This window comes from Crocodylus porosus, unplaced genomic scaffold (assembly GCF_001723895.1).
Source record: "Crocodylus porosus isolate Cpor-Errol unplaced genomic scaffold, CroPor_comp1, whole genome shotgun sequence".
NCBI classification, from domain to species: domain Eukaryota; kingdom Metazoa; phylum Chordata; order Crocodylia; family Crocodylidae; genus Crocodylus; species Crocodylus porosus.
The window spans coordinates 10,310,857-10,325,738 of NW_017728913.1; the positions used below are offsets into that span (position 1 = coordinate 10,310,857).

The following is a 14,882-nucleotide window of genomic DNA, read 5'->3' on the forward strand; positions in this document are numbered from 1 at the left end:
GCCGTCCCTCCCCCCCGCCCTCTTTTGTGGCGCTGAGCAGCTCTGATATGTTGAGCAGCCCTGTCCATGGCATTGCCCCTCACTTCCAACCCATAGGCCTGTGGCCCTGCTGATGCCTCTCACTCCTGACCTGCAGCCCCCTGGCTGTGCGAGTGCCCTTCACTACCCACCCACAACATCCTGGCTCTGATGGTACTTCTCACTCCTGATCCACTGCTCCCTGGTGGGGGCCCCCAGCTGCCAGGGGTACAGGGCCAGGGACATGTCCACAGCCCCATGCTCCCCCCAGCAGCGCTTGAGCCCCAGCTGCTACGCGTGGGCAGTGGTGGCTGCTAGAGCAGAGCATGGAGCCTGGCTCCTTCTCCTCTTGGGCGGCACAGCAGGAATGGATTCTGGGAGGGAGGGAGGGATGCGGGCTGGCAGCTGTGGGCTCAGGGCTCCCCACCCTGCTGCCCTCTCCCTGGGGCCTCCGTGGCTTAGCAGGCAGGACCTGGTGCAGCAGGGCAGAGAGGAGCGGAGAGCCTCAGTGCTGCCGCTGGGAACCCTACGCTGCCATGGTGAGGCACCCCTTACTTATCTGGCAGCAGCAGGGGTGGCAGCATGGAGTTGTACTCCGTGCTGCTTCTAGGCGGGAAGGGGGCACCTCACCATGGTGGCATGGGTCTCCTGGTGGCGGCACCCAGCCTCCCTGTCCCAACTCTGCCCTGTCATGCCAAGTCCCATCCACTGGGCCACAGAGCCCTGAGTGGGCAGGCTGCATCTGCCCCTGCCCCATGAATAAATCTGGGGAGCATGTGTCCCCCATGCCTCCCCCCAGGAGTATGTGCAGTAGCAGAGAGCCAGCACCCCTCTGGTGCCCCCAGGCACTCTATTCTGCTCCCCACCCCAAGCCCTGTGGCCACACATTGCCACCCCAGCCCTGGGCTCCAAGCCTCAGACCCCACACACTGCCCCAGCTGGGCAGTGCCCGCAGTCATGCCCAACTCCCTCCCTCACTGTGGGTCCTCTTCCCTCCCCCCCCAGCTTACTTGAGGGGAGCTGTGGGAGCTGCTCCCATGCTGTGCATGCACATGCACATGCACATGGAGCTTCCTTCCTGATCACCCTCCTCCTGATCCCTCTCAGCTCCTTGTAGGTTGCAAGGGGCAACCTGCTGTTTCTCATGGTTTTCTCCTTAAAATGAGAAAATCTGTGTTTTACTATGTTTCTTCATGGTGAACAGAAAACCCAGATCCTTGGACATAAGGTTGTAGGTAAGATAAAGAAGAGTTTTTCTCTTTATTTTGCACATCTAGAATACTACATCTTTTCACTCTGTATTGGGGGACAGTTCTATGCATCTCAGCTCCACAAAGATATGGACAGATAATAGACCTGATTTAAAAAGAAAAAGAAACGGAAGTACCGCCTGTCAAAAATGCGGCTTCATGTCGATCAAAATATTTTGTTGGGATCTGTAGACTTATATTAAATGGGGGGGTTCTTTGTTTTGCTTTTTTGGTTGGAAAAATCAAAGCTTTTAATTTTGACCCATGTTAAAAGTCTATTTAATGCTTATTTTATATTGGACAATACAAAGTAAGCATTTTGATACTATTGGAACAAAACATACCGACTTTCAAAGTAAACATTTTCTGAGTGTTTGCTTCGAAATTTCAGTTTTTCATTCTGACTCTCAACAGTAATTTTTCCAAATGTCAGCAGTGCCCACAGAGTAAAAATTACTACTGCTGAGAAGCCCAGAGGATATTGGAATATTATTTTGCTTTTTCGCTCTAGAGTCTGGAGTAGAAGAGTTCTATACTGTCTGAGATTTTGTTTCCCTTCCACTTTTTTTTAATGGCTAATTATAGCGTTGCCAGATGACTACTAAAAGATGAGAACTGCCTTCAACTATCCAAAAGTGTGCAGTAATTTGTTACAAGATCTGAGGGAGATGTACGCACCACTGACTAGCAGATAGTGCTTAGGGATTGTTAAAGCACAATTAATCCTTAAATGGAACGTGAAATACCAACACAGACAACTCAGTGTCCTAAAATCAAAGTCTAGCTTTATTAGTACAAGTATTATCTTAGCAGTTTCCATATTCAGACAGAGAAAAACACTTAGTACAATGATCTCACCCAATCCCAGATGTTACTTTGCTTCACAGAAAAGACGGCCACTCAGTTCTTGAAGCAAAGGGTATTGCTTTGGCTGGGATGATCCAGACTGGTGTTGAAAGCTGGATTTATGATGAAGATGAGGATGATGACAAGGATGACACACTTAACTTTCTTGCTCCCGCCTTCTATGCTTTTCTTTAACTTGACTCCTTTGATGATTCCTTGCTTTTGGATCAGTCTATCTGCAATCAGCATATTGTCCATATTTTATCCTGTCAGCATATTCCTTTGTTCAACAGTCCCATTACAAGCACACCTCTTAATTTGGCCTTTTTCTGGTGTCTTTGAGCACTGTCCATTGGTCTCCTTTATCACCTTTTATTCACATATCCAGTCATTTCTTCCCTCTGATTCAGCTGGTTAGTGCCAAGTTCAGTTAATTTAAGCTTGTAAGAAAATCATTACTATGTTGTGTTAGAAAAATTTCTCACAGTGATTAAAAAAAAAAAGGAAAGAAACATCAGGCGAGCAAACTCAAGGCCGTAAACTGCTTCCAGGAAACAAGGCCAGTTGATATTGTAAACACCAGCAAAATGAAGAGTTGAGGTAACAATGAGGCTTTACAGAACTTTAGGCTGAATATAAAAGAAAACTTTAAACAATGCTATAATTCACCACTCTGTAAACAGGTGCAACTTTAAAGCATAAAATATGACATGCTACTCTAACAGAGGGGAACAAAACTGCCAAAATATGAAGCATAGGTACTGTCATATGTCAAACTAGTTGTCCCTTCTCTAGCCCTAGTAAAGGATGCTTTCGAGGGAGGGAGGTAATCCAGTAGTGCACAAGGTACAGAATAATCTGCTGCACTTTGAAGGAAGTCTTCATGTAACCCATTCATTAAGCAAGTTGACTTATACCCTGAAGCATATGAGTTTATATCCTTACCTTTTCCTTTTTATCCTGTCCAACATAACTGTGGATGTTCTCATTAGCAATATAAATGGCTAATTCATTTTTTGAAACCTGCTAAGTTCTTGGCCTCAATGACATCTTGTGGCAGTGAGTCCTACAGGTTAATTATTCATCATATGAAAAATTAAATAGTTTTTCTTTTTATCAGTTTTAAATTTGTCGCCTTTCAGTTTCATTGATTGTCATTTAATTAAAGTGCAGTTCTCCTGTGGGTTAAAATGAGCAGGAGGGTGAAATTAAAGTGCTGCTGTCATTTTAGTTTAATACATTTAAAAGTTTGTGTTACTTTGAGTAGAAGACTAATCATGAGCTACATGGTGACGGACCATATGGGTATCTAGATAATGAAGACTATGTGCTGTGTCTCGTGTTTTTTGTTGTTTTTTCCCTGCCTCTTAGTAGGAAAATGCCATCTTTAGAATATGCTCACAGAGGGTTAGAAAAAAAGTCTGATGCTTGAACAGAAATTTTTTTAGCAAACAATCTAGCATCAGACTAGATTGATTAAGTAACAAATTATTTTAGCTTTTCAAAATCATCATGAAAGTTTATCACTCCTAAAATGCATGTACCTGCTTCTTTGTGGGGATGGTAGAAAAACAGAGTGCTGTCTGTCCTCAGAAGGTTACCTGAGGCCAGTGGGTGGAAGAGTAGAAAACTGCAAGATTTCTGTAGCTGAAATTGAGTAAACTTTGGGGACTTACTGATCTCTCTGATCAAACCCATAGCAAGGAGGCATGTTTCAAAGCATGTCCTTATTTGTACCTTTCCATGACTCCTCTTTTGTCTACATCAGCATTTCCCAAACCTTGTGGGTTTGGTCCCCACTGTAGTTAATTGGGGCACCCTTGTGCCCCCTACTTCAGCTGCCACTGTTTCCCCTTGCTAGCAGCAAAAAATGGGGATGATGGGGCCATTTAATCCTGATAAATCTCTTCAGAAGAATACTTAATAGAATTTGCTCCAGGTAGTGTGTAAAAGCATTGCCTTAGATAGCAGCCGGGGAGCGAATGTGTAATTTTGTATATACTCCATGGTACTGATCGTACACAGTGATCATAACCTGTTTTAAATTAGGTGTGAAAGGCTGATTCATATTTTCCTCCTCCTGCTTTTAGGTAACATTCAGCACAACAGTGGCATGGGGAAAGGAAGAAATCTTTCGGAAGCTTCCCAAGCTGTATTCCAGCCTTTCCTGGGACATAAGGCAAAGAAAGCAACGGCTCTTCCTGGCATTCCCATGCACGTGAGGAATGCCATCCTTGCAGCTGCCCTCTTCCCCGAGTTCCTGAAGGAACTGGCAGCTCTTGCCCAGGAACATTCCATTCTCTGTTACAAAATCCTGGGGGAATTCGAGGATTGTTAGCAATGTTGTTTTTACAGATTTTTAAAAGCTTTTAGAGTTGGAACAGTTTTCAGTGCAAAGCTGCTTATGAAAGAAATTCCTACTGGGCTATTTCCTGACAATACTTGATTGGGGGTGGGGGGGCAGGGGGGAATTGGGCCTTATGATTTCCCACTGTGCAACGTGCTTACTTGGAGAAGCTCTTTTATATCACCTTTGGATTGTTCTTCCCTTCTCTGCACCCACATCCCTTCCTTTACCTCATTGCTCGCATTTTAATTTCTTCAGTAAATGCTCTTGGATGGGTTAAATAAGGCAAATGTTCTGACTTTTGCCGTTCCAAAAATCCACTTCTTGCATATTTTGCTTCAAGACATTTTTGGTCTGGGAAAAAGTAGTTGCCCGGTGGGAGATGTACCTGATACATAAATACATAGGAAAACTGCACAAAATCCTCCAATCAGCTTTTTTTCTGCAAAAGATCAAGGTTTGCAGAAGGGGGGGACGGGGTGTTTGTTTCTGGATTTGCTTTTCTTTTTTTCTAAGGAATGTCTGCAGACACATCTCTCAAGCTTCCCCTCCTCCCACTGCTGGTGTTGTGAATCCAAGCGTCCTTCTGTGTGTTCTGACTAGCTGAAAGCAGGTGCTCTACCCAACACATACCGTATTGCCTTATGTTGCAGGCAACTCTGCAGCTATCAGCTGTTGGTCTTTGAAGTCAAATGAACTGTGTAAGTGGATGTGGAGTGCAGACTGCATGGAATTTTCCTTGCAATTTCTCAGCACTCTTTGATAAGTACTGAATTGCTACCTATACACCCAAGCAAGCCTTATTTAGTAAGATTTGCACAAAGTACAAAGCAAAATGTTTCTATGCAAGCTGTAACTAATTCATAGGAGATATTTGTATGCTTATGTTAATAAGCTAAAGAAAAGTATTTGTTATCTTTCAGTACCGTTAAATGGGGAACAGTCTATTTTTGTTAAGTAGTACTTTATATGAAAAGGACAGCTAGCCTCTAAAAGCTGTCTCGTATTTTTTTAATGTCTTTCTGGTTGAGGGAAAGCTGAATGTAACACTAGACACTGGTTATTTATTTTTTAAGTTACGTGTTAGCTTTTCCTAATGTTGCACTTTTGGGGAGGAACGTTCTGTTCACTAGCTAGTGGAGAGGAAGAACATGGGAAACTGTCTGCTGGTGACTAACTGCTTAGGAAAATTCTCTTCGGTGAGTAATGGGGTTCATTAGAAGAACCCAGACATGATGAATTGGTGCATCACAGCTGCATTTCATCTTGCTCTTCATGGAATAATTGTGCTTCGAGTTCTGTAGTTGGCTCTACATAAAGAGGGGCTCAGTTCATGAAGCCTCAAGTCCCCTTTATACTGGGAGGAAACTGAAAACAAACCAAAAAACATGCAGAAACAAGAGCTACTTGAAGAAATTGGTTCTGCTCCTGTTAAAATTCCCCAAAACAACCCTCCTTCCCTCTGCACATACTAAATAATTTTCCCAGCTTCAGGCATGTCTCCAAAGAGGCTACATGTGAAAAGCCTAAGGTAACAAGGAACACAAGGTGATATTCAGAAGCACCTCACCGATTTAGGAGCCAAACTTCCATTGACATTCAGTGGGACTCAGGAGCCACAGTCAGTTTAGACTTCTGAAGACTGTACCCACCACGTCTAGCTGGGAGGGGTTTTAGTAGTGCGTGTACACTTCAGTTTCTGTCTGCAGGGCCTACTTGGTAAATGTCCTCAGTGTGGCTGTGCAGACTGTTGCCTGCAAGAGCTATCCTGGTCTGCTTTCTATTGATCTGTTTAGACCTTTCTATTGCACTCAGTTCTGTGGGACTAGAACACCAGCTTCCCTGCCCCTCTGCCTTATTGCATTAGCACTGCTTCGTACGTAGTTCTTTGGGGTCAAGCCCAGCTCCCTCTTCAGCGGCTTTTCTTCCCTGCTGTGCTTGTTCTGGGGATCTCTTGCCATCTCAGCTGTAGTTCCACTAAACTATGCTGTGGCCTCCAAGCTTTAGATGTCTACCCCCCTCCCCACCCCAGCCATCTACTTCTCCATTTACCAGCAGCTAGAAATTTGGAGAAGATTGTAGTTTCTTATCCAATTTTAATTTGCGAGTGGGAGGGTTCCTCAAGCCCCTTTCTCTCTTTACTACTGGGCAAGCACCAACCTTTGGTTCTCTCACCTTATCTTAGCAGCTAGGTCCCTGACCCCACATTCTCAGAAGAGCTCTTGAGAGTCTCTTGCTTCTGCTCCCAGAAGCTGGGCCTAGAGATAGACAAGTGAAACATCACTTTCTGCAGGCAACATAGCAGCCTCATCTGGGCAGGGCCAGCGCCTGTAGACATCCTTAACCTCTGACCTGATCTGCCAGCATGTCACCAAGCTAAGTGTACAGGAAAGTTAACCAAATCAATCACTAAGCAAACTTCAGTAAATTAAAACCAAGTTGTGGGTTCATTTTTAATATGGCAATAATACTAAAGATGTGTGTATGAGGAGAGCATTTCCCAGTTTCCTTGTCTCTAACCAGACCTTTCACTGTTTTAGTGTGTGAACTGTTGGGGTGGGGATAGTTTCCACTGGGACTGTTTATTTTAAATAGTCATTTTTTAACAAATGTGTTAATACATGACAATAATCTTCTGTATAGGCATAATAAGGTAGATGGAGATTTTAAAATGTGGACTGCACAGAATGTATCTAAGCAATTATTCTAGCCTGTTGAATAAAGCCAAGTCTACATTACAAAACTGTGGGGTAAGGGTGTGAAAAATTAACAACTGCTAGGTGACGTGGGTATGCTGGCAAAACCACTGATGTGACCACAGCTCTGGTGACAGAAGAAGGGCATTTGTCAGCTTAGTTCTGTGTTGGTTAGGGAGGTAGTGTAGTCATGCTGGCAGGAAAAATCTATTCTGTTAGCATATGTTAGCTTTTCACAAGGGGCGGCTCTGCTGAGATAGCTGTGCTAGCAGCGCTGTAGCAACAGATGCTCTGTTGTGGAGGCAAGGCGTAAGCAAGCATTTAGAAACCTGTGTCATGCCATGTTGGAGAACTCTTACTGACAGGTTATTGCAGCAGAGGTGCACAAGGCCCACTTTCTGTCAGCCTCCTAAATGAAACAACCATATTACGTACTTGACTGTTCACTTGGTAATTTACATTTGTTTTTTTTTTGAGGTTTGCATCTGAGAACTTCTACTCCATCGCTGTCCAGATAAAGATTTCATAAATCATCATATTCAATGCCTATAATTTGTTTAGGTCAGAAGGCAGGGCTTTAACCAGGATGGACATGCTAAAGCAATGACTTCCATCACTGAGGAAAAATCCTAGGTGGTGTTGAATCTTCCTCCTCTCCTCAAACAAGAGAAGAGCAAAGTACAGATTTTTGTTTCATATAGTATTTTGTTTTTGTTTTGTATAGAGCCTCTGAGATCAATAATTTTTATGGAAATTCTTCACCTGCGCACTGTTTAATGGGCTACATCCGTCAGACTGGACTGGTTTGTAAGAGACAAGGGATTTGAGAGAGAGCGAGCGAAAGAGTGTGTGCGTGTGCATGTGTGTGTTTGTGTAAGGCTTGCCTTCCTCCAGTATGTCTCGATATATTCCATCAAAGTGCCTGCGGTCTACAAATTGCTTTTAGTGCTTACTATTTCACTGGAGTTTGTTATATTTTGCAGGGAAGATTGGATGCCTTTGTGCTATGCAGTTGTGCCTGCTTGGTCAATATTTTGCCTGCTTGGATGCTTTTGAGTGGGAAGAGGGTCGCTAGGTGTTAAGACAGAAACTTACCTAAGTCACCAGTTCCAGTCTAGACAGTAATGGCTAAAAGCTGTTTTGACTGGTTTTTGGTTTGCGTGCAGCAATATAAATGGTTTGTCTTAGAACAATGAAGCCACAATGCAAAAAAACAAGTTCAGCAGAGAACAAGGATGTAGATTTGAGTTGCCCTTCTCCCCTTAGAGGGAGATCTGCCAACAGAGGGCTTCAGCTTGCACCTCCCCACAGAGAATTTCAGCTTCCAGCAGGATCGGTTCACCACTCCCCAAGCACTGAAATCACAGGCGGGGAGGAAAAAACAGGAGCTGCCTTATTCAGTAGAGTTAAATTATGTCATTGCATTTACAGTATTATTTTGAATTGTAGCCACAGCTCCTGTTTGAGGGCAGCTTGATTTAATATGCAATTTACTGTGCTGTATTTACTGAAATTGCTATGTCATGCCTGCAGTTTTTATGAAGGCTACAATTACATTTGTAACATTTATACTGCAGCTGCAGCGGAAAGGAGTGTGGTATTCTTAACCATATTAGCTCCAGCACCAGACACTAATGTCATGTCATCACGGTGTCCAGATTTGATTTAGATAATTACAAGATGTTCTTACTTGTAGCTTTTGGGTTTCATCAGCAAAAAAATAGATCGAACACACCACCAGTACCACATATGGTAATTACCAGAAACAGTAAAAATAATTTGGGTTGAGAGTGGGGAGCCCCCCTCCATGTGAAATGCAGAGAAAGCTTAAACTTGTATCACCCCATTTGTGCCACAAAGCAATTTTTAACTAGGCAGGAAAAAACCTGAGAATAGTACAATATTCTGCCATAATCACTCAAGCCGTGATGGCAGTGCTGTGTTAAGATGTAGTGGGTTTTTTGGACTATTACTGTAAAAATAACATACAAAGGAGGATGAAAATTGCCTCTGCTAGTATAGGGTCAGATATTTTTCCATAGGTAGGTTTGCAAATAATGGCGGGGGGGGGGGGGGGGCTGGCCATAGAATACAATCTGGTAATAATTTGTAACTTCATTAGCTGTGAAAAGTTCATTCGGATAAAAAGTACCTTTTTCTGGGAGCCCCTGCTTTTCTAGGCATGTGACCTAGCATAAACACGTTTTCTGTTTGAAGCCTCTGGCTTATGAATAGGAGTATTACACCCGCTCTCAAATACATATGCGCTTACACCAGGTTTTTGATCCTAATACCTCCTCAGAGCTGCTGGGAAGCCATTACTGCTGACAGTGCAAATCTTCCTTTTGTTCATTGATTGTAACGGTTTGTGTGTGGCAGCTGGATTAAATTAAGCCCCAAGTTTGTGGGCTAAAAGCCTTTATGGAACTTTTGTGCAAGGGTTGCATTTCTGAACCAAATAATTTTCTTTTTAACTTCGACCAAGTGCCCACGTACGATTGCCTGTTGTGGACTAACTACCTGCAAACTTGGGTTTTTGATGTAGCAGCTTCCAGAAGAACATTTGATATCACTGTATTTTGTTGCACTCTGCTTTAACCCGACCAGATCCAATTGGTTATTTTTAATCCAGGACCACTAAGTCTTGTGCAGCCCACTGCTGCCCTGACAGCTTGGCTGGAGCCCTGGCGTAATGCTGTTTCATCTGTAAAGAAGCAGGTGTGACCCAGGTCTCAGCATTCATTGCTCCACGGTGAATCAGGAGGCCATGTCTTCCCCAGTCACCTCTCTGTTAACAATGAGCGACACTCAGTGTTACTATCTTCTAGCTATCTACTTATTCAGCCTTAGTGTAATGTCATAGTACATGAATATCAACTTGCATTTAAAGAAACTTTTCCAGCTCTTAAGATTAAAGCATCTTCAAATGTAACTGCCAAAGGCTCAAAAACTGAAGGCAAACAAAAAAGTGATGGATTATCATGCATGTTGGAATCTAGGCAGACATAACAATTGTAGCAGCATCAGAGGTGATACCCATATAAGCTTTTAATATGCATTGCTATATCTGCATATTCCTGAAGATACGCAAGTGTAGCAAACCACTCCAACTTTAACCCTGCTTCATTCAGGAGCAAAGTCAGGGTGTTATAGCACTTGTACCACTATGAAATAGCTAACAGCTGCCACAGGTCCCAAGCAGCATCTCTCCCATCGCCTTTTGAAGGAGCTAAAAAATACCATTTGTCCATTATTGTAGTGTAAGACTGGCTGCAAAGAAAGGGCCCTCCATCTTTTCTTCACAAGAGAGAGACCCAGCGTGTGGGTTGTGGCCATGCATACAACTCAGCATGGGTTCTTTGGTTAAATCCATGGATGTGCTGCCACTGTTTTTAACAAGGAATAACTAGCCATGAAGTCACACAGCCCATCCCTGTGCAGCTGGATTTTCTGTAACTGCTGGAGAGAGGAGGAAACGTAGTCATGACTGAGGAGGGGAGAAATCTGCACTTTTGTTACATCCCAGCACTGTGCTCTGAGAGCAGGTAACAAGGCAAGGGCTCATGTGGCAGTGACAGGGAGGCAGCCACCTTGATGTGGATGTCCTTACCCAGCTGCTATCCATAAAGTAGCTACTAGGCAGTGTCAGCTTGTCCATCTTCAAAGGCCACCACTTAGTTCTTGATAAGAGTCAAGCTAAGTGATCTGTGGCAGTGACAATTACCAATACTTAGAGAGTGAGTGGGAAGATGCCATCAGAGGTGAACCACATTAAATCCTTTTTCCTTTCCCTGTTGCATGTGCCACGCTTTAAAATGTTGCATCTACTCCCTAAAATGGCTTCTCTCACTGACTCCCAGAACTGGGCACCTACCAGTGCTTTGCATCTCCTGTTCACATGTAGAGAGCTCCTAAGTTTTGAAGGGGCTTTAACACTCAAAGCTACATCCTTGCCCTGTTCTAGTTGTTGCTTCTTTGGTTCCAAATCGGCTGTCTAGCTGTGTGTTTCACCGCCCTAAAAGAATCTCTAGCTAGCGTCATACAGGCCATTCTTTGTTTCCTAACCTTGGAGCATGGGCAGCAGAGGGAAGTGCCCGGAAGGCTGCTGCTTAGTGATCTATAGCTAACAATGTGCAACTCAGGAACTGTTCAAAATAGCATTAGGGCTCCAATCACAGCTAGATGCAGGAGTAGGGAAGCAAAGGTGAATGTGAGCACTGCTTGCCTGGAGCTGAGGACTTGGTATTTTATTGTCCAACTTATAACATTTAACTACATTTAACAATACAGTTATCCTCCTGAAGCTCTTGGCCTTCTGAGGCACTTGCACCTTGTAGCCAACCAGATCCAAGTTAGCTCCTGCTATATTTGAAGAGATAAATCTTGACCCGCTTGCTGCTGTAACCTGGTTTTCTATCACTATTATGCGAGGTAGAACATAATGAACTGTGTCTGAAGTGTTCAAAAACAGCATTGCAGGGAAGGTGCAGACGACAAGGGCAAATGCAGTCATGCTGTTCTGTCTTCTCCCTCAAGCAGCCTGAGTTCACAGCTATAAAGAAAAACGAATTGGGTTTTCACTCTGAAGAGAGAAGCTACTCTGCATGTATAACATACGCAGTAAGCCATAAATCACTGCAAAGCTGCTGCTAAGGTCTATGACTGTGGAAGTGTGCAGATTAGTGGGTGCTAAGAACTTTATGCTAGAGTGACACCAGGGAAACTGCAACAGAGGATGCAGTGGAAAGGGCTTCTGACACATTTACAGCTAAAAAAAAGTTGAGTTGTGAATTTTTAGTTAAAAATAGAAGAAAGCACCAAAAACCTTAACAGGTTTAAAATTAAACTGCACTAAAACTTTGGAGCCAAGAAAGCTGATGGCCTTTCAAAAGATGCTCTTTCTTCGTCACTTAAATGTAGTCAGAAAAAAAATATTTTGGCAGTTTTTTCCTCTCCTACCTGCAAATATACAGGATGAGATTTCTGCTATGCAAGCATAATAAATGCCACCTGCCAGAAGCTTTTACAGTCTATCTCATAAGAGCTCACATGGCGAAGTACCTCTATATGCATTGGGATGAGATTGTAATGACTCAATGCTTGGGTGTCCATTTCTATATAGTGGAAGAATTTTTCTTTCTAAGCAGGAGGTGCAGAGGAAATTCTCACAAAGGCTGTTAATGCTGAAGAACTGAAGCACTGGCCTCAACTCACCCTCCCCAACTAGCACAGCACAGATGGCATCTGTGAGCTCTGCTGAAGCTAATAGCGGTCGTTTTGAGTTAGGGTCAGAGCTTCCTAGTTGGGATCTCATAGCTTTTGGCCTGTGTACAAAGCTTATGGCATAGCAGCCTCCCCTGTACGTAAAGCCTCTGGCACTGAGCGCTTCACAGGCCGTTTCTGCACCTCCTCCTGCTGGAACACCTAGCCAGGGCTTGTTTTTGCATTTGTTTGTATGATAGCAGACTGAACAGCGTGAGGCTGCATCAGTGTCTTTGACTGTCTTCTTTTCAGTATCGTGTATACACACAGTGCTGTTTGAATGGTCAGAATTTGCCCCAAGCTCTTCATTTGGGACTAGCTGAAAATTTGTATTTAAGTTGATGTTAGACCTGACAAGCAAAAGAAAGGGCACAGAAGCTCACTCCTGTTAGGGTTCATCCCTCACTCCTTTAGAAAATGTCAGGTACTCTTGATGCAGTGCTACCTGGCCAAGCAGCCCTTTCTGTTTAAGGTTAACATGGTGAATCCTTGATAGATGGCATCTTAAAACAGTGCAAGGCCTTTTCACTTATGTTAAGCTAAAACATGTCTGTCTAGCAAGAAAGGCCTTACACTTATTTTAATGTTCATGTGCAGTGTTAATTTTACAAATTCAGTGAGTGCTCAGTCCATAATATGGTTGGAGGTTCATATACTGAATCCCCTTCTCAGACGGTAGTCAGACCCCCTTCTTAAAGCTTATGTACCGTCTTGCTGATTTGCCATTGCCTCTGGCAGGTAGAGAGGACAGTAGATTGAGATTTGCAGTAGTTACATTTAAAGGATTAATGCTGTACAGACGTAGAACTTGTTCGTGAGCCGCTGTGGGGATTCTGCACTATAGTAGCCAAGTAATTACTTAGAACAAAATGGCTGAGAAAAGGTAGCCTTTAAAAAAAGGCATTTACCACAGATCCTTCTAGTCTAGAGTCTTTCAAAGTGTAAGAGGTTTTAAAGCATAAAAAAGACAAAACTTTCTAGGAAAGACTGTTGCTTTTCTACACTAAGTTTAAAGTGGATTGACAAGTAAAATTCAACCTTTGTGCAAATGTTCAGTCCTTGTGCCTTTGTTTCTTCCCACAACAGCAGGAGTTGCACAGCATTAATCTAAAATTCAAAGCTTGTTGAATATTGTGGTTTGTCTCTACCATTCTGCGTGGGTTTTTTAAAATGAGTTGAGATTTAACTTAAAGTAATTAAATAACAAAACAGGTGCCACTATGTAAAATGGTATCTTTGCTCATGTGATGCGACTCAGGATAGTACACTCTTATATTTTGGTTTCAGCTTAAATGCATATTTTTCTTTAAAAAGGTCATTGTTTCCAATTGCAGAATTGTCTGGAAAGGGTGAGAGATCCTCTCAAGTCAAGTCAATGTAATGTTAATGCTTTTTGTCAGCTGCACATCCTGTTAATTATGTTATTTTTATGAAGCATAGGTATAAATTTTATTCATTAAATATATCTGAAAACGGTGATGTTTGTTTTTTTTCCCCCTCTGTCTGTTTGAACCTAGTCAGAATTTTCCTGTCAAGAAACTTGTTGATACTGGTAATCGGAGACTGAACCATCAAGGAGTAGGGCTTGGCCATGGTTGTAAATGTTCTGAACAGTGCACACACCCTGCACAACTTTTGGCACATCCAAAAGCAATGTTCTTTACCCTTTGCGTCTGGGGATCAATGCTGTCTCTGAAATGGATGATTTAGCAGCAGACAGAGGGTGAACTCCACAGGCCCCCAATCCAACTTCTCCCTCTCAAATAGAAGAGTTTACATGTAGAACCTAAAGAGCTTCCTACTCTCCCAGGACAAGATTTCACTAAATTTGGCTGGCTTGGCTCTTTATTTTTTTTAAAGTGGCTATACTGGCCACTAGATCAAGAGGACCTTGGGCACTATGAGGCTTGTATTTTGGACAGCTAGTAAAATCCATGGCTGTTGAGAAAGAGGTAAAACAGTCCCAAGAACAGGATCCTGAAAAGGCAGCATGCCAAGCGGGAACAGCCTGGCCTGGCCTGTAAGGGAAACTGATATAGTCCATGGAGCAGTGACTGGAACCCAGGTCTCCATCCAAGAAGGGGTCCACATCCACTACTTCCATTTTCAAAGGAAAACAACAAGCCGAGTTTTTTCTCAAACTGCAGGTGACTACCGTCAGGGTCCAGGACCTCCTTGCTGCCCTGACTCTGGTGCCAAAGCCCTGGAGAAGAGTGCATGGCTGGCTCTAGGCAGCTTCCTGCTCTCCGGGATTTTCTCTCCCTTCTGAGACCTCAGCTCTGAGTTTTGGGTTTCACTTCAAGGAGCCTGGCACTTAACTAGCCTGCACCATCTGCCTTCAATGAGCTCTAGCCCCAGGGTGTGTTGGTAGGAACTAGGACATGCTCATCACTCTATGTCAAACTCAGTGAGATCTATAGATCTATTTTTTTCCCCCAGAAGAAAAGTGCTGTTGTTTAGGAA

The 14,882-nt window shown here is 43.3% G+C and overlaps 1 protein-coding gene across 1 annotated transcript in view; it reads left to right on the forward strand.

Moving 5' to 3' along the window:
- Window positions 1-11,325, forward strand: part of FAM160A1 (family with sequence similarity 160 member A1) — a 62,997-nt gene extending 51,672 nt beyond the window's left edge. The window contains exon 11 of the mRNA XM_019534475.1: window positions 4,205-11,325. Within this exon, the coding sequence (XP_019390020.1) occupies window positions 4,205-4,452 (248 nt within the window). The 3' untranslated portion in view covers window positions 4,453-11,325. The remainder of the gene's footprint in view (window positions 1-4,204) is intronic.
- Window positions 11,326-14,882: the final 3,557 nt, after the last annotated feature.